Source organism: Lagenorhynchus albirostris, chromosome 9, assembly GCF_949774975.1.
Source record: "Lagenorhynchus albirostris chromosome 9, mLagAlb1.1, whole genome shotgun sequence".
In the NCBI taxonomy this organism is placed as follows: Eukaryota; Metazoa; Chordata; class Mammalia; order Artiodactyla; family Delphinidae; genus Lagenorhynchus; species Lagenorhynchus albirostris.
In genome coordinates, this window is record NC_083103.1 from 11,843,252 (window position 1) to 11,861,359 (window position 18,108).

General features: G+C 49.3%; 1 protein-coding gene across 1 annotated transcript; it reads left to right on the forward strand.

Annotated features, from left to right (window-relative positions):
• The first annotated feature begins 5,979 nt into the window (after window positions 1-5,979).
• On the forward strand, window positions 5,980-18,099 carry UBE2L6 (ubiquitin conjugating enzyme E2 L6). The gene is made up of 4 exons (XM_060159123.1): window positions 5,980-6,271; window positions 10,188-10,283; window positions 13,268-13,454; window positions 17,001-18,099. Exons 1-4 carry the CDS (start codon window positions 6,245-6,247, stop codon window positions 17,150-17,152), a joined length of 462 nt encoding a protein of 153 aa, XP_060015106.1. The 5' UTR covers window positions 5,980-6,244; the 3' UTR covers window positions 17,153-18,099.
• Window positions 18,100-18,108: the final 9 nt, after the last annotated feature.

The window sequence follows — 18,108 nt, forward strand, 5'->3', positions numbered from 1 at the left end:
ATATAGATTGTTTCCAAAATTTTGCTCTCATAAGTAAACCTCTATTTATATTATTTCACACATTGATAAATATATCATCTATAGGCAAAAATCCTAGAAGTAGAACTGATGGATTAAAGAAATGTACATTTATGATTTTGATAGTTACTGACAATTTTCTCATCAGAGAGATTGTACAAATTTACATTTCAACTAGCAATATATGAGAGTGCCTGTTTTTCCAGACTCTCCCAAAGATGTGTATTATCCATCTTTTTTATTTTTCATCAATCTGATAGGTGAAAAATGGTAACTTAGTATTGTACATATGTATTTCTCCTATTGTGAGCATAGTTGCTGATCTTTCCACATGTTTAAGAATAATTTCTACATGATTTTCATTGAATTATCTTTTCATATCTTTCATCTGTTTTCTACTAGAGTTGTTTTTATTTTTCTTTATTTGTGGGTGCTCTTTATATATTAGGGGAATTAATACTTTGTTTGGAATACATTGCAAATGAGTTTCCTAGTTTGGTGCTTATAGCTCTCATTTTTAAAATGTTGCATTATAGTTAAAACCTGGCACAAACCACACAAACAATACCTGCAAAATCGACCTTGTTTCTGAGCCACCAGTTACCACTTCCATTTGCTAATCCTAAGAAAATGAATGGGAAAACCGAGGTATGGAGGCAGTAAATTGCATTGACCAGAGTCATGTGGCCATGAGCATGGAACTCACCATATTCTGGTCTGGACCAGGGAATGCTTCCTAAATACCAGTTGTCCCTGATGGCAAACCAACAGTGAAGTGTGACCCCTTTGCTCCCATCAAAAGGTTCAATTCAGAAAATGTCAGGGACTGAGGCTGGGGCTGAGACAATTAGAGGAAACCTACAAAGAACTCACTAGACCACGCATAAGGATATCTGGGTTCTGATCCATGACTTGGGTAAGCCATTTCCCCTGTCTGGGCCCCTGTTTTCTCATCTACACTGTGCAACGTTGCAGAGAGTGGAGTGGTTAGACAACCCTAGATAATCTCAAAACTCCTTTCCAGTTCTGGGTTTAAGGGGACCTGAGGCTAATTTGAAGGTCCTGGGGCAGGCACATTCTAGAGGTTGGTCCCTGTTAAGAAAGACAACTTACAAGTACACATCCCTTTGCAGGAATCAAATTCCTGAGTATAACCTAATGAAGCAGACAGGACAGAAATTTTCACCACCATCTTTAACATGAGAAACTGAGGCCCAGGTAGACATAGTGGTTAAGAAGTGAGAAGTCAGCAGTCTGTGTTTAAGTTCCAGCTTAGAGACTGGACAGATATGTGACATTGGGCCAATAACCTAGCCTCAGTTTTCTTACCTATAAAATGGAGACAATTGGGAATTCCCTGGTGGTCCAGTGGTTAGGACTCCATACTTCCACTGCCAGGGGCCTGGGTTCGATCCCTTGTTGGGGAACTAAGATCCCACAAGCTGTACAGTGCAGCCAAAAAAAAAAAAAAAAAAAAAACGGAGACAATAAAAGAACTTATTTTATACAGTTAGAGTGAAAAGTAAGTGAGAATGATGGGACAGATCAATTATAATAACACATACCAAGCACTTAGCACAATGCCTGTGCTATGGATTGAATGTTTATGTTCCCCTAAAATTCATATGTTGGAGCCCTCACCCCACATGTGGCTGTATTTGGAGATGGAGCCTTTAAGGAAGTAATTAAGATTAAATGAGATCATAAGGGTGGGGCCCTGATTCAACAGGGTTAGTGTCTTTATAAGAAGAGACACAAAACAGCTAATGTTCTGGGACTTCGCTGGTGGTGCAGTGGTTAAGAATCTGCTGCCAATGCAGGGGATGTGGGTTCGTGCCCAGTTACGGGAAGAAACCACATGCCGCGGAGCGGCTGGGCCCGTGAGCCATGGCCGCTGAGCCTGCGCGTCCGGAGCCTGTGCTCTGCAACGGGAGAGGCCACAACAGTGAGAGGCCCGCATACCGCAAAAAAAAAAAAAAAAAAAAATTATTGAGATATAATTGACATATTATACTAGTTTTAGCTATACAACATAATGGCTCACTGTTTGTATGTACTGGGAAATGGTCACCACAATCAGTAAGGCAAGTTACAAATGATTTTTCTTGCGATGAGAACTTTTACCTCGCCTCTGGCGAGCAATCTGTTCTCTGTATCTATGAGCTTGATTGGTTGTTTGTCTGTTTGTTTAGATTCCATATATAAGTGACTTAGAGGCCTTTCTCCTCCAACTTTTGTTGTCTATACAGACATATGTACCTTCTACTCGATGGTAGAGACAAAGGGTTGGCCTCCCCCTTCCCTGCGTCCCGCAGAGAGCTCAACAGAGGGCCTTGCAGGAGCAGGCGCTTGGAAATTTTTGTGGACTAAATGAATAAATGCCGACTCGATCAGGGAGAAGTAAAAAGAGTTCTCCTACTCAGGAAGATAGTGTTGCCATTGCTCTAAGGGAGCAAACTCAGGCATCTCTGTTCCTCCAACCCAGCACATTCACTCCTGAGCGGGCACTGGACTTCATTTTAATACTGATTATTATTGTTATTACAATATTTTTACTGTTATAACTGTCACTTCTTGTCCAAATATAAGCACATTACTCCTCACATCCACTATTACTAGCCCCATTTTACAGATGAGGCACTGGAGACACAGAGAGGGGAAGTAATTTACCCAAGGTTATTCAGCCAACGATAGTGCAGCTGGGATTCCATCCTGATTATTTATATCTTGAGCTTGAAACTCAGCGGGGCCCAGTGGGGCTCCCAGGCACAGAGGTCTTTTTGTCTCCCATTTCTTGTACGCAAGACTCCAGCCTCCATGACCTTTCCTGAGTTCCAAAGGGCAGATTCTAACACTTGCTAATCAAGGGAGGAGCAGCCAAGAAACCACCTGAGGCGAGATTAAAGGGAGCAGAGGACTTCCCTGGTGGCGCTGTGGTTGAGCATCCACCTGCCAATGCAGGGGACACGGGTTCAAGCCCTGGCCCAGGAAGATCCCACATGCCGCGCAGCAACTAAGCCCGTGTGCCACAGCTACCGAGCCTGCGCTCTAGAGCCCGCGAGCCACAACTACTGAAGCCCGTGTGCCTAGAGCCCTTGCTCCGCAACAAGAGAAGCCACTGCAATGATAAGCCCGCTCGCCACAACCAGATAAAGCTCCCGCAGCAACGAAGACCCATTGCAGCCATAAATAAATAAACAAATAATTTAAAAAGAAAAAAGATTAAAGGGAGCAATCAGGATTAGGAGACTGCCCACCTGAACTGAGATTAAGGGAGTGCACATCCTGCACACACCCCAGCCTTGTCAGAGACCCCGCCCTTGAACTATTGCTATAAATCCCCGCATCAAATCCTCCCAGGTTGGGACACACAGTTTTGACAGGCATGAGCCTGCTGTGTTCCCCTTTGCCTGGCAAAGCAATAAAGCTCTTCTTTTTAACTTCACCCAAAACTCTGTCTCTGAGGTTCGATTAGGCACCGGTGTACAAAGGCTGAGATTTCAGCATCAGACTTACAGTTTTCAAAGTTCCTCCGGGGCTGTGAGCTTAGCCTCGCAGTGGTCCTGGGAAGCAGGTGGAAGTTTCCACAGCTCACCAAAGGCCATGCTGCACTGGGGGGCAGATATGGAACTAGAATCCAGGTCTAATAGGGCTCATTCTGACACACAAAGGTCTGCCTTGTGTGAGAATGTGAAGGCCACACCTGTGGGCCTCCCAGCTGGGTGAGGGTTTGGGGTCCACCCCAGGATGGGGAGGCTGGGCTAAGTCCATGATCCTGAATTCACTTTGGGGCCTCGGGGCTTCTGTGAGAGAAAGGAAGGCGAACCACAGAGTGGAGGACAGACTTTGCTCCACATTACGGAACCACTTTGCGTTTCCATATTCACAGCCAGGCACCTTTGCTCATGTTCCCTCTTCTTGGAACGCTCTCATCCCACGTTCTATTCTAGCTATAACTCATCGGGCTTGCAATTCACCTGGATCTTTATCTCTTCTAGGAAACCTCTGCCCCTCTCTGAGGCTGGAACCAGTGACCCTCCTCCCAGCTCCCACAGCATCAGTTGATTGCCTGTAGCTTAATGCTGACCACTTTGCACTAGAAATGCAGGGGCTGCATTCTTTCTCTCTGTCCCAATAGCCAGAGAGCTTCTCAAGCGCAGGGACCCCACACTGTGGTCAGTGCCTGGCACTCTGTAGTAAATGCTTATTAACTAGATGAATGACTGGAGGTGGGTTCAAACGCCTTAGTTCTTTCATTGCTACCTATGTTAAGGGATTGTGGACAGTGTCCTATTCATTTTTGCCATATAGAAGATGTCCAGTTTGGGACTTCCCTGGTGGTCCAGTGGTTAGGACTTGGTGCTTTCACTGCTGTGGGCCCGGGGTTTGATCCCTGGTCGGGGAACTAAGATCCCACAAGCCGCTGTGGGGTCTAAAGAAGCAGAAGCAGCAGCAGCAGCAGCCGAAGCCCAGTTAAAGTTTCCTGAATTGGGGCTTCCCTGGTAGTGCAGTGGTTGAGAGTCCGCCTGCCGATGCAGGGGACACGGGTTCGTGCCCCAGTCTGGGAAGATCCCACATGCTGCGGGGCGGCTGGGCCCGTGAGCCATGGCCGCTGAGCCTGCGCGTCCGGAGCCTGTGCTCCGCAACAGGAGAGGCCACAACACTGAGAGGCCCGCGAACCGCCCCCCCCCAAAAAAAGTTTCCTGAATTGAATTAAACAGAATTAATCATCCTGCAAATACAGTACATCCCACATCTGAGCAGAGAAGTTGCTTGGTTCCAACACACTTAGATAAAAAGTAAGTGAGGGGACTTCCCTGGTGGCGCAGTGGTTAAGAAGCCGCCTGCCAATGTCAGGGACATGGTTTCGAGTCCTGGTCCGGGAAGATCCCACATGCCGCAGAGCAACTAAGCCTGTGAGCCACAACTACTGAAGCCCACGTGCCTAGAGCCCGTGCTCTGCAACAAGAGAAGCCACCACAATGAGAAGCCCGCGCATCGCAACGAAGACCCAACGCAGCCCAAATAAATAAATTAATTTAAAAAAAAAAGTAAGCGAGGGAGTGCACTCAAAATATTTTCTGATTTCCTTACTCCTCTGGACTGGGGATGGGGGTGAGGAAGATGGGTTCAGTCCTCCCAAAGAGTCTCATTATTACTAGGAGATTCTTCCCCAGATGCTGCTGCATGCTCTGGGGCTGCTAGTCCACAATGGCCTCAGCTTCGTGCTGGGGAAAAGGCCCTCTGCTCTTGAACAGGGGTGGAGACTCCGGGCTGTGTTTTGGGGCACACAGTAGGCCTGCAGTTTGTAATGGAGTGATGGTAAAATAAGGCAGGCCCCTTAAGTACATCTTGGGGCTCCCAACACCCCAACTATCTCCCAAATCTAACATATAGTAGGCACTTGCTAAGTATTAAACCTAGTAAAGGATTGAAGGGTCTACCAAACCCCAAAGCAAGAGAACGGATCCAACAGCGCCCCCTTGCGGTGCTCTGCATCAAGAAGTCACCTGGGAGAAACGTCTGCAGTTCCACCACCGAATGCTGGACAGCACAAAGGATTCCAAGCTGCCAGGGGAGGGGTCCTTGTCGCGGATATAGTCTACGCTGTCTCCCACCCATTTTTAGAGATGGGGCACATGGCCTAGAGAGGGGAAATGATTTGCCCAGGGGGCTCTGGGAATTCGCTAGAGGGGCTTAGGGCGGCGGTCTGACGGCGGAGACCCCCGCGCGACCTGTCGCGGAGCTGCGCGTGCATAGCGAGCATCCTGTATTTGCTTAGAGCGAGTGTGTGTTTGGGGCGGCGGCTGAGAGGAGATGGTGCAGCCCCCGGCTGGGCCTCTAGCGGCGGAGCTGGAACTAGAACCCGGATGGGCGGACCCCGGCCCCGCGCCCCCTCGCGCTCGCTGCCTGGTGCAGGGCGCCGCCTAGCGGGACGCCGGGATCCGGCAACGCCGCGCTCTCCCAGGCCCGCCTGGTCTCACGACAAAAGAGCTCAAGTTCCGGGGATCCGAGCCCACCGCCCCGGGGACCGGGCGGGTCCTCCCCTCGGTGGCCTCGCTGTCTCAGCCGAGGCGGCGGGGAGCAGGTCAACCCGGTCCCCGCGGGTGGAACGGAAAGTGGGCGGGGCTCCCGGAGGTGGTGTCCCCGGGGCGGGGTGCGCGGAGTTCGCAGTCCGGTGCGCACTCTAGCTGGAGTCCGTCGGAGCTTCACACTCGGTCCCGAGATGACGGCGAGCAAGCGGGTGGCGAAGGTAACCGCGAGTAGGATGACCCCTTTGTCACGGTTCCGGTGACTTTCTATTCCTTCCTCCCTCCATCCCTCCTCCAGCTCTCCGAGCGCATTTGTTTGTCTGGGTACCAGGGCTGGCTGAATCCCTGCATCCCTGCCCCCTCCCCAGTGGAAGAGTGGGTCTACGAGAGGGGCCAGAGCTGGAGTTTGGGGAGCTGAGGACGTGTCGAATTGGGGTGTCGCTGGCTCCCTGAGCTGTGCTGGGGATGGGGATGAGCCACCTCCCCCCAGATTGGTTTCAGTTTCATTTCACTGCCAGAAACTTGTGATAACAATTACGTGCGTCTCAGGTGCGGGAAGGGTTGGTTCCTTGGTGTCTTTTTTGGAGCCAGGCGTTCTGTTGGGGGTGGTGGCAGGTGCCTTTTGAACAGAGAGAACCAGGACAGGGTCCTTGCCTTGGAATAGCCCATGGCCCGCCCCATAGTTTCGTACCCACATTAGAGTCCCGAGAAGTATGCGATGCTGAGTGGGAGTTGAAAGCAACGTTCTCAGGGTATTCTCGGGAGGAAAAGATGCCAGGGAGAACCTAGAAGGTGTCCTGGAGCAGGTGGCGTGTATTCATTTGTTCTACAAATGTTGTTGAATGCCTCCTATATGCTGGTTCCTGTTCTAGGAGATACGGAGGCAGAGATAAACAAACCTACCCCTTCTGAGCTTTCATTCCGATCAGAGACACAATTTGAAGTGAGGTCGGGAAGGATGGGGAGTTGGCGATTTTCCCCAGGAGGTGGGAAAACCCAAGGTGTTTGGAGGACTGAGATGTGGCTGGGACTGGGGACAGATGGGGAAGGTAGAGCAATCCTGGGTCGGACACCCCTCAGGCTTTGAGGCTCTCAGAAGTGCCCCTCCTATGTGCAGGCTTGAGGGGGGTGAAGAGGGAGTGCTACCCTCAGCCTCTGAGAAGAACATGATCTGAGATTGGGGCACCCAGAGCAGGCTCAGCCCAGAAGGACTGAAATCTAGAGGTTGGCAGCAAAATAGGGCAGAGAGTCTTTCCAGCCAAGTGGGAAAGAGCTAGGAGCCAGTATTTATAGCACTGGCACCACTAAATGCCAGGTAGTTTACATTAGTTATTTCATCTCATTCTCACAGCAACCCTGTGAGATAAGTCCTATACCTCCATTTTACAGATGGGGAAGTTGAGGCTCAGAGAGAATAAATTGATTGTCCTGGGTCACCCAGTAGGGAGTGATGGGGCTGGGATTAGAGCCCAGATTGGTGGGGCTCCAACCCATAGGCTCTTTCAGTGGCTTCCCTACTTTCATTTTCTGTTCCTCTGAGTCAGGTGATTTCCTAAGAGGCCTCTGGAACAAACTGTGTGTCCTAGCTTGGCTTTCAGCAACCCCAGGCTTTGGGAAAGCCTTGAGAGAACTCATATACAACCAGTAAAGTCCAAGTTCTTCCAGTTATAGTAAACTTGGGGAAAATGTCCATTCCAGAGCTTCTCTGTTCAACCTGGGGCTTCATTCTTGCTGAAGAGTCACAGATGATACTGGAACTAGGACTTGTAGTAGCAGATGCTTCTAGTTTGGGGCAAAAGATAAATGAGGGGTCATAGATTCTGGGCAGAAGGCGCAAGAAGCAGTTTGTTGGCATGAACAGAGTTGGGGTATGGAAAGATAAGAAACAGGAGATAAGGGTGTGTCTGTATGTTGGGGGGCAGAGAAAGTTTAGATGGTGCGCAGTGGGAAGGGACCTCTCCCCAGCGGTGGACTGGCTTTGGGGACCTTTCTCTCTGCCTTTGTTTATACCAGGGCTTGCCAGCCTTGTCACTATTGACATCCTGGGCCGGATAATTTTCCGTAGAGTGTTTGTCGGCATCCCTGGCCTCTACCCACTAGATGTAGTGGCACTCCTCCATTTGTGACAGCCCAGAATGGTCACAGACATTGCCAAATGTCCTGGGGGCAAGTAGGTAAAGTAACCCCCCAGTTGAGAACCACTGGTTTATACCATTTGGTGTTCCAGAAAAATATGACCTGCCCTTGAAAGTCTTTTTTTAAAAAATACTTTTATTTATTTACTTTTTATTTTGGCTGCACCATGTGACTTACAGGATCTCTGTTCCCAACCAGGGATCGAACCCACGCCCTTGGCAGTGAAAGTGTGGAGTCCTAACCACAGGACTGCCTGGGAATTCCCTGAATGTCTTTTTATCTGTTGCTGTTTTTTTTTTTTTTTAAAATAAATTTATCTATTTAATTTTGGCTGCTTTGGGTCTTTGTTGCTGCACGCGGGCTTTCTCTAGTTGTGAAAAGCGGGGGCTCCTCTTTGTTGTGGTGCGCGGGCTTCTCATTGTGGTGGCTTCTCTTGTGGCAGAGCACAGGCTGTAGATGCACGGGCTTCAATAGTTGTGGCACATGGGCTCAGTAGTTGTGACGCACGGGCTTAGTTGCTCCGCGACATGTGGGATCTTCCTGGACCAGGGCTCAAACCCGTGTCCCCTGCATGGGCAGGCGGATTCTTAACCACTGCACCACCAGGGAAGTCCCGCTGTTGTTTTTTTTTAAAGGTCTATTACAGTGGGGAGAGGCAGCATAGGGGTAGAGGGGTAAAAGGTACAAATCATTAGGTATAAAATAAGCCACAAGGATATATTGTACAACATGAGGAATGTAGCCAGTATTTTATAATAGCTATAAATGGAGTATAACCTTTAAAAATTGTGAATCACTATATTGTACACCTGTAACATATAATATTGTACAGCAACTATACTTCAATTTTTAAAAATTTTTTTAAAAAGAAAAGGAAGTATATTTTTTAAAAAGTCTATTGTTCCACAAGATGGACCCCAGAATGGAGAGAGGGGTTCTTTGGTCTAATACATTTGAGAAGTACTGCACGCTTGGGCACATACCTTGGAGAATCACAACACACAGTAACGTATTAAAGGCTTTGGGAAGTCCTGCAGGAAAGAAGTCTGTTTAGCCTAGTGTTTCCCAGTGTACTTGACCGTGGAGCCCTTTTCCCATAATAACTATGAATCTTGCATGGGACGCACCGTATGCATTTGCTCTCACTGGGCCCTCTGCCTTGGTACCTCTCCAGTTCTCTGCGTGGTAGATAGACTCTTATTCATTCCGCATGACCCAACTCACAGTGTTACCCTGCGTGAAGCTTTCCTGTTCCCCTCTCCTCTCCTTCCCTATTATGTGTCCACACGTTAGTCACATAATCACATCCGTGTTTCTTCCATGACTCCAGTGAAGTTCTCGAGGGCTGGGCCATGTCTTAGTCAGGTGTCAATAGAGGGTGCTATTGAGGAGACGGCTGTTGGGGGAACTCAGTGATGTCCAGTGACTGGGTCACCTTTCTGGGAAAGTGACACTGCTTGTCCTCTTGTTTCTCTGCTTGGTGTGTAGCGTTCTCCTCTGCTATGGTCTGCCTGAGTCATTTCCCCTCCCCAGGCCTGGTCTGGAGCAGTTTGACAGGCACAGGGTGATGTCTTTGCTGCCTGTTCTGCCCTGAGCACTGTAAAGGCACATTGTCATACTGGGTGCTATGGAAGGGAGGGAGGATCTCGTGACTCTCTAGGAAGAGAACAAGAGGACAGACATTAAGTACCTCGGTTTCAGGAGAAAAGGCTCCTAAGAGAGTTTACTCCCAAGTTGTAATATCTGGAAGCAGTGATGTGCATGCTCCCTCCACCTGGTACTTACGGAGCTGGGGTGAGGCTAAAATTGGGTGATTCACTCAAAGCCCTGAGCACGGTGCCTGACACATACCAAGTGCTCAGTGAATGGGGGCTATGACTCTGCCATCTTCTGTCCCCTGGGCGGTCCTGTTTGGGACTTGGACAGTGTGCTGGGGGGCAGGGGGGAGGGGGCTGAAGTAGGGGCGACGAGGCCAACTGCCCGTGCTCTGTCCCCCTGCAGGAGCTGGAGGACCTTCAGAAGGAGCTCCCCAGGTACCTGCGGAACCTGTTCAGCGATGATGCCAACGTGCTGGTGTGGCACGCTCTCCTCCTGCCTGTGAGTATCCACAGGACCGTGGCGGGGGACTGGGGTCACTTACGCCAGGAGCCTGGGCAGGGAGGGTTAGGGCTGGGCAAGAATCTTCCCTGCCTTCGAATCCTGTTTTGTTTTGTTTTTGCGGTACGTGGGCCTCACACTGTTGGGGCCCCTCCCGTTGCGGAGCACAGGCTCTGGACGCGCAGGCTCCGCGGCCATGGCTCACGGGCCCAGCCTCTCCGCGGCATGTGGGATCTTCCCGGACCGGGGCACAAACCCGTGTCCCCTGCATCGGCAGGCGGACTCTCCACCACTGCGCCACCAGGGAAGCCCCCGAATCCTGTTTTTCACTGGAGGTTATCATTGGCAGAGGGGGTCTCTCTCTGGATTGATTGCTTCTGAGGTTCAGGCCGACTGATGAAGAGGCTAAAAGCCTTTTGGATTTAGTAAGGGACCCCTTCTGCAAGCCAGTAGCTACCACGCCCACCATGGAAGCTTCAGTAGACAAAGGGCATTAAAAAAAAAAAAAGAAAAAGAAGAAGAGATCTGTTGGGTCTTTGTCAAAGGATAGGGATGAAGTTCCTGTTTCCCACAGTTGGTAGAATTTGCTGCCTTAGACCTAAAATGTGTTTTGTTCTCTTTTAAAAATCGTATTTCAGAAAATTATTGTTACATATGACCACACAGATAACTCATCTCTACTATTCTGCTTTTTCTCTGTTTATTATTAAAGATCATCTCGATAGAATCTCCCTTTGAAAGTAATATTCCAAAGGACCTATCAAAGTGCAAGATGTCTATTGTATCATCTAATTATTAGTGACCACAGATATTTTCTTTGAGAAGTTCATCTATATACCTTTGGATACTAGGAAATAAAAATGGAAACAATTGAGCTTTTTATTAGCTCTTTGGAATTTAAGGGGAACAATTCATTTGATTATTTAGGATTTGGACTTCTTACTGACAAGGCAGTGGCTTGGGTTGTGCCATTTTCCTTTATTTTTTATATTTTTAAATTTATTTATTTATTTATTTTGGCTGTGCTGGGTCTTAGTTGCGGCACACAGGACCTTCGTTGCGGTATGCGGGCTTCTTATTGCGGCATGCATGCGGGATCTAGTTCCCTGACCAGGGATCGAACCCAGACCCCCTGCATTGGGAGCGCAGAGTCTTACCCACTGGACCACCAGGGAAGTCCCTGTGCCATCTTCTCTTTCAACTGACCTGTAGCCCAGAACAATGGAGAAAGGCTTGAGTCAGGGCAACCCTTGACCCTCTGTCATGTCCTGTGGGCTGCTGGGTTGAAACAGTCCACCACACCTGCTCTGGGCTGGAAGAATAACAAAATGCTTTATTTAACTCAGGACTTCGGAAGAAGTAGGGCTTTCTCAGCTGACCCTAAGGTGCAGTGTGAAGCCCTCTGTCTGGTCCAACTTCCTCATTTTTATAGATGAGGAAACTGAGCCCCAGAGCTGCTCAAAGCCACACAGCAAGCTCGAGGCGGAGCCAGGATGGGTTCCCAGGACCCAGGGCTCTCAGCTTCATGGCTCCGCCACCTCCTTCCTCTGATAAGACCCGGGCAGCCCAGCCTGCAACCCCTGCAGAAGGACACACAGATGCTCTCTCGTCCTTTTCTGAGGCCTCACCCGTGGCTTTGTGTCTGCTTTCCAGGTCCCAGCCTCTTATTATCGAGAACGTGAAAGCTAAGGCATTTTCTTTATCTGCCCAGCATTTGCCCCAGCTCTTATCTCAGACACACCCAAGACCCCTACGGCCTCCTTTCTGCCTTCTGCTGAGGAAGAGGAGCTCTCTTAAAACCTTGACTCTACGCTTGCATACCTGTGTCATTCTGACTGTCTTTGTCCTGTCTTCTCTATCACGAAGGTTCTGGAAGGTTTTGGAGCTTTGGAACCAGCCTGAAGGCCCCTGTGCTCTATGCGGGGGTCACCCAAGTCCTGAGGTTCCTCCCCACTAGGGTTGTAGAGTACTGCCCATGTGTGGAGAAGCCAAGTTGACAGTGCTGAGTTCCCATCCTAGCGCTGTCACTGTGGCCCTGGGCAAGTTACTTATATACGTTACACTTGAGTTTCCTCATCTGGAAATGGAGACGCTAATACTCAGGAGTTTTCATAATACTTATCCTAATAGCTGACATGTACATAGTGCTTGCCATGTGCCAGGCCCTATTCTAAGCTCTTAACATAAATTAGCTCATTTAATTCTTACATAAACCCTATGAAGAAGTCTGTTATTTGTTCCGTATGGAAAAGCACAGAGAGGTTAAGTTACCTGCCTGAGGTTACACAGCTAGGAAGGGGCAGAGCCAAGAGTCACACTCAGGCAGAGGGGCTCCAAAGTCCACGTAACCCCTACACTGTGCTGTATGGGCTAACGTGTGCGGAGCCCTTAGCACGGGGTGGCACAGAGTAGATGCCCAGCAAAGCCTTCTGGTTGCTGGAAGTCTAGAGCGTCTTCTACTGGCTCCTGGCAACTGGTCACTCCAACTCCCACTTCTTTTTTTTCTTCTTTTAACATGGCAAAATACACATAACAGTATGTACCATCCTCATCATTTTTATGTTCTGAGTTCAGTGACACGAAGTACACTCACATTATTGTGCAGCGATCACCACCATCCATCTCTAGAACTGAAATTCTGTGTCTATTAAGCACTGACTCCCCGTCCCTCCTTCCCTCCAGCACCTGGTAACTAATTTTCTAGTTTATGTCTATGAATTTGACTATTCTAGGTACATCACATAAGTGGAATCATACAATATTTGTTTTTTTTTTTTTTGGATCTAGCTTATTTCACTTAGCACAATGCCTTCAGAGTTTACTTGTGTTGCGGCATGTCGCCATTCATGATTCTTCCTAGGAGTGGAGCAGAGGATGCCTGGGACCCTGGGGTGGGGGCGGAGAGAGGGGGAAACCAGATCGAGGTCCTAGAAGGAAATGAGCAGCGGTGCCTCGGCACAGAGCTTGATCCCTCTCCTGCACAGGAGAAACCTCCCTACAACCTCAAGGCCTTCAACCTGCGCATCAGCTTCCCTGAGGAGTATCCATTCAAGCCTCCGACAGTGACATTCACAACCAGGATCTACCACCCCAATGTGGACAGCAACGGGCGGGTGTGCCTGCCCCTCATCAGCAAGGAGAACTGGAAGCCTTTCACCAAGACCTGCCAAGGTGGGCCTGGGCCCTGCCTAGAGGGAGGGACCTGGACTGGATGGGGGAGGGGGTCATGGGACCGATTTTCACTTAGAAAAGCCCAGAAGAAAGGAGATAAAAATTGTGAGTTGGGCTTCCCTGGTGGCACAGTGGTTGAGAGTCCGCCTGCCGATGCAGGGGACATGGGTTCATGCCCCGGTCCAGGAGGATCCCACATGCCGCGGAGCGGCTGGGCCCATGAGCCATGGCCGCTGAGCCTGCGCGTCCGGAGCCTGTGCTCTGCAACGGGAGAGGCCACAACAGTGAGAGGCCCACGTACCGCAAAAAAAAAAAAAAAAAAAAAAAAAAAATTGTGAGTCTCAGCTGAGCCTGTCATCAGATAGAAGGGGTGTGTCCTGAGATCCTGGGCTGGCTGACCTGCTCCTGCCTCTGTTCTCATACCTGGGCAGGTGGGAGAGAGCAGCGTTGCTCTGGGTCAGGGGAGAGAGAAGCAGCTGGGCTATAGAGGGAAGGGCTTGGGATAAGAAGGCCGCATGCCCTGGGGACCCTGGTGAAGTCTTCCTTTCCAGGGCTCAGTGCCCTAAATGACAGCTGAGGGGACTGGCCTAACAATGATAACATACATCACTTAATTAGGCACTTGGGCACTGTGCTAAGAGCTTCACATGCCTTTTTTTTTTTTTGGCTGTGTTTTGTAGCTTGCGGGATCTTAGTTCCCCGACCAGGGATTGAACCTGGGCCCCCAGCCCAGTGGAAGCTCGGAAGCTCGGAGTCCTAACCACTGGTCTGCCAGGGAATTCCCACATGCCATTTTTTAAAAGTTCCCTTTTTTCTTTTTCTAAAACAAATTTATTTATTTATTTTTGGCTGCGTTGGGTCTTCGTTGCTGCACGTGGGCTTTCTCTAGTTGCGGCAAGCGGGGGCTACTCTTCATTGTGGTGCACGGACTTCTCATTGCAGTGGCTTCTCTTGTGGCAGAGCACGGGCTCTAGGCACGCGCGCTTCAGTAGTTGTGGCACGTGGGTTCCAGTAGTTGTGGCTCGCGGGCTCTAGAGTGCAGGCTCAGTAGTTGTGGTGCACGGGCTTAGTTGCTCTGCGGCATGTGGGGTCTTCCCGGACCAGGGATGGAATCCGTGTCCCCTGCATTGGCAGGCCGATTCTTAATCACTGCACCACCAGGGAAGCCCCACTTTTTTTCTTTTTAAGATTTATTTATTATTCATTTAATTTATTTTTGGCTGCATCGGCTCTTAGTTGCGGCTCGTGGGATCTTTGTTGCGGCACACGGGATCTTTCCTTGTGGTGCGCGGGCTCTTCGTTGTGGTGCGTGGGCTCCTCTCTAGTTATGGCGTGTGGGTTTTCTCTTCTCTAGTTGTGGCACGTGGGTTCCAGCGCGTGGGCTGTGTAGTTCGCGGACACAGGCTCTCTAGTTAAGCCTTGCAAGCTCAGTAGTTGTGGCCGCAGGCTTAGTTGCCCTGTGGCATGTGGGATCTTAGTTCCCTGACCAGGGATCGAACTTGCATCCCCTGCATTGTAAGGTGGATTCTTTGTCACTGGACCACCAGGGAAGTCCCAGAAGTTCACTTTTTTATTTGAAGTGTAGTTGATTTGCAATGTTGTGTTAGTTATACTTATGCACATGTGTTCAGTTATACTTATGTACATATATTCTTTTTCATATTCTTTTCCATTATAGTTTATTACAAGATATTGAATATAGTTCCCTGTGCTATACAGTAGGACCTAGCTGTTTATCTGTTTTATATATAGTAATGTGTATATGTTAATCCCAAACTCCTAATTTATCCCTCCTGCCCCCCTTTTCCCCATGGTAACCATAAGTTTGTTTTCTATGTCCCTAAGTCTGTCTCTGTTTTGTAAATAAGTTCATTTGTATCGTATTTTAGATTCCACATACAAGTGATATCCTATATTTGTCTTTCTCTGTTTGACTTACATTACTTAGTACGATAATCTCCAGATCCATCCATGTTGCTGAAAATGACATTGTTTCATTCTTTTTTATGGCTGAGTAATATTCCATTGTATATATGCACCACATCTTCTTTAACCATTCATATGTCGATGGACATTCAGACTGCTTCCATGACTGTTGTAAATAGTGCTGCTTGGAACATTGGGGTGCATGTATCTTTTTGAATTAGAGTTTTCTCTGGATATATGCCCAGGAGTAGGATTGCAGGACCATATGGTAGCTCTATTCTTAGTTTTTAAAGAACCTCCCTACTGTTCTCCATAGTGGCTGCACCAATTTACATTCCCCGCCAACAGTGTAGGAGGGTTCTCTTTTCTCCACACCCTCTCCAGTATAAAAATTCACTTTTTTATTCCATATTACGTTTTTGGTATCTATCCATTGATGACAAATCGAAATTATAATGGAGTAAACATAGTTCAGGCATACAAAGATGGAGTTGGGTAGCCATTGAGGACCTGGTCTGAGACATGTCCCTGCACCACTGAGAACTTGAACTTTCTAACTCAGGGACACCAGCCATTTTTAACCCACCAACTTCATTTAATCCCCTCAGAAGCCCCCTGAAACAGTGCTCTCGTTAGCTCCATTTAACAGTTGAGGACATCGAGGCATATAAGAGGAGAAGCGCTTGCCTGAGCTGGCAGGTGGCAGAGCTGGGATTCGGAGCCTGCTTGGGTGCCTCTGGAACAGCACCGTCCAGCAGAACTTTCTGCGGTGATGGAATCCTTCTGTAGCTGCCCTGTCCAATGCCACGGTCACTAGCCACGTGTAGCTTTCGAGCACTTGAAATGTGGCTGATGTGACTATGAACTGCATTCCTAATTGTAGGGAATTTCCATTAATTTAAATTGAGATAACTCCCTGTGGCTGGTGGCTACCATAGTGCTCACTATGGCTCTAGAGCCTGTGGATGTAATCAGTGTGCGATCAATCCTGCCTCTGGACCAGCTCAGGAGTTCTTAACCCTGGAAACAAGAATCCTGGGGGCGGGGATGGGGAGGACTGGTCCTTGGATGAGCTTCAGGAGGTCGGTGAAGTGCTCTGGACCCAGAACCACACGTCTGTGTGTACGCGTATGTGCACGTGCCTGGGGAGGTGGGCCACTGCCTTCACCAGGATTCCAAAGTCGCCCGTGAAAGATTTCCAGCCATGGGGCAGCAGTGGTTTCCAGTCTTAAGCCTCAGAATCCTTTTTCCCAAATAAAAGTTGTTTTAGAATCCTAATAACACAACAGAGAAAAGCAAAGTGCTTCTTCTCGAAAAGGGAATAGAACCCAGAAACCCTGTTTATCTCACCAACCCCCATGATGGGTAGCTTCTGTGACACCGTGAAACATAGTTTGAAAAGCACTGATGTAACTGGTTATGGCTTTGGGCATCATCAGTGAATGTGGTAAGAGGCATTTCATTTGGTTGTAGCGTCATCCTAAGACATGGAACCTCCTGGGGGGCTCTCCCAAGGAGTGGGTGTGACGTTTTGGGGGATCTGGGAGTGGGCAGCCATCGCTTCCTTCCCAGGATTTTTTTCCTTCCATCCTGACGTCCTGATCTGACCTCTCTCCCCAGTTTTGGAGGCCCTCAACATGCTGGTGAATAAACCAGAGCTGGGGGAGCCCCTTCGCTTGGAGCTTGCCGACCAGCTGACACAGGATCCGGAGCTATTCAACAAGAGGGCCGAAGAGTTCACCCTCCAGTTTGGAGTGGACCGACCCTCCTAACTCTGCCTCTGGCCCATCTCTGCACTGGATGCTTTCTGTGTGATGGACGGACCCATGTCATGGGCTAGGGGCCAGAGCCCCTTTGTGGTCCATTTCCTGCTCATTTCTTCCAAGTTTTCCTTCTTAGATTGTTAGTCATTTGTGTGTGTGTGTGTGTGTGTGTGTGTGTGTGTGTGCGTGTGTGCGTGTGCGTATGTGTGTGTGGTGGTGGTGGGGCCGCAGTTATGTGTGTGGTACGGGGATCCGCTGGCCTCAGGTGTGCTTTCCCCACTTCCTTTCTCTGCCCCAGAGCCAGGGGCATTTAGGTTTGCAGGGTCACAGGCCAGCTCTCCAGCGCTCTGTGATGTGGGAAGCCCGATCCTTAGAGACTCAGGCTGCCTCGCAGGCCGGCTCTCAGGAAATGAGCCCAGCAGCCAACCAGAATCCGCTGAGGGCCCAGGCATGGGGGGTGCGGGGAGGGCAGAGGGGCAGGGGGGAGTATGGGAGGGAGACAGGGCACAGGGAGGAGGGACTCCTACTTACGGTTGAGTGTTTTGTTGATTGAGTGATGGAAAACAGCCAGACCGCTGATAGACATGTATAGATGCAAAACCTTTTCTCTTCCACGGATGAATCATAAAGTGAAGAAGCTAATCTCCGTCCCAGAAATCTGACTGCATGGGTTTTTTTTTTTTGTTGTTTTTTTCCTTTTAATTTTTTTTTTGGCCACACAACCAGGGATCGCACCCACACCCCCTGCAGTGGAAGCGCGGGGTCTTAACCACTGGACCGCTGGGGAGGTCCCCTGACTCCACGGTTTTTAAACCACTTGCTATCCCATTAGGTTGCTGGTTCCTAGGGACCAGGCTTTAGGCGGGGAGGTGTTTCCCCTCCAGCTTCCAGTCCACAGGAGCCACGGAGACCATGTGTTTGCCCAGCTATTAAAGCCACAGATGGACCGTGGAGTCCAACTGAGT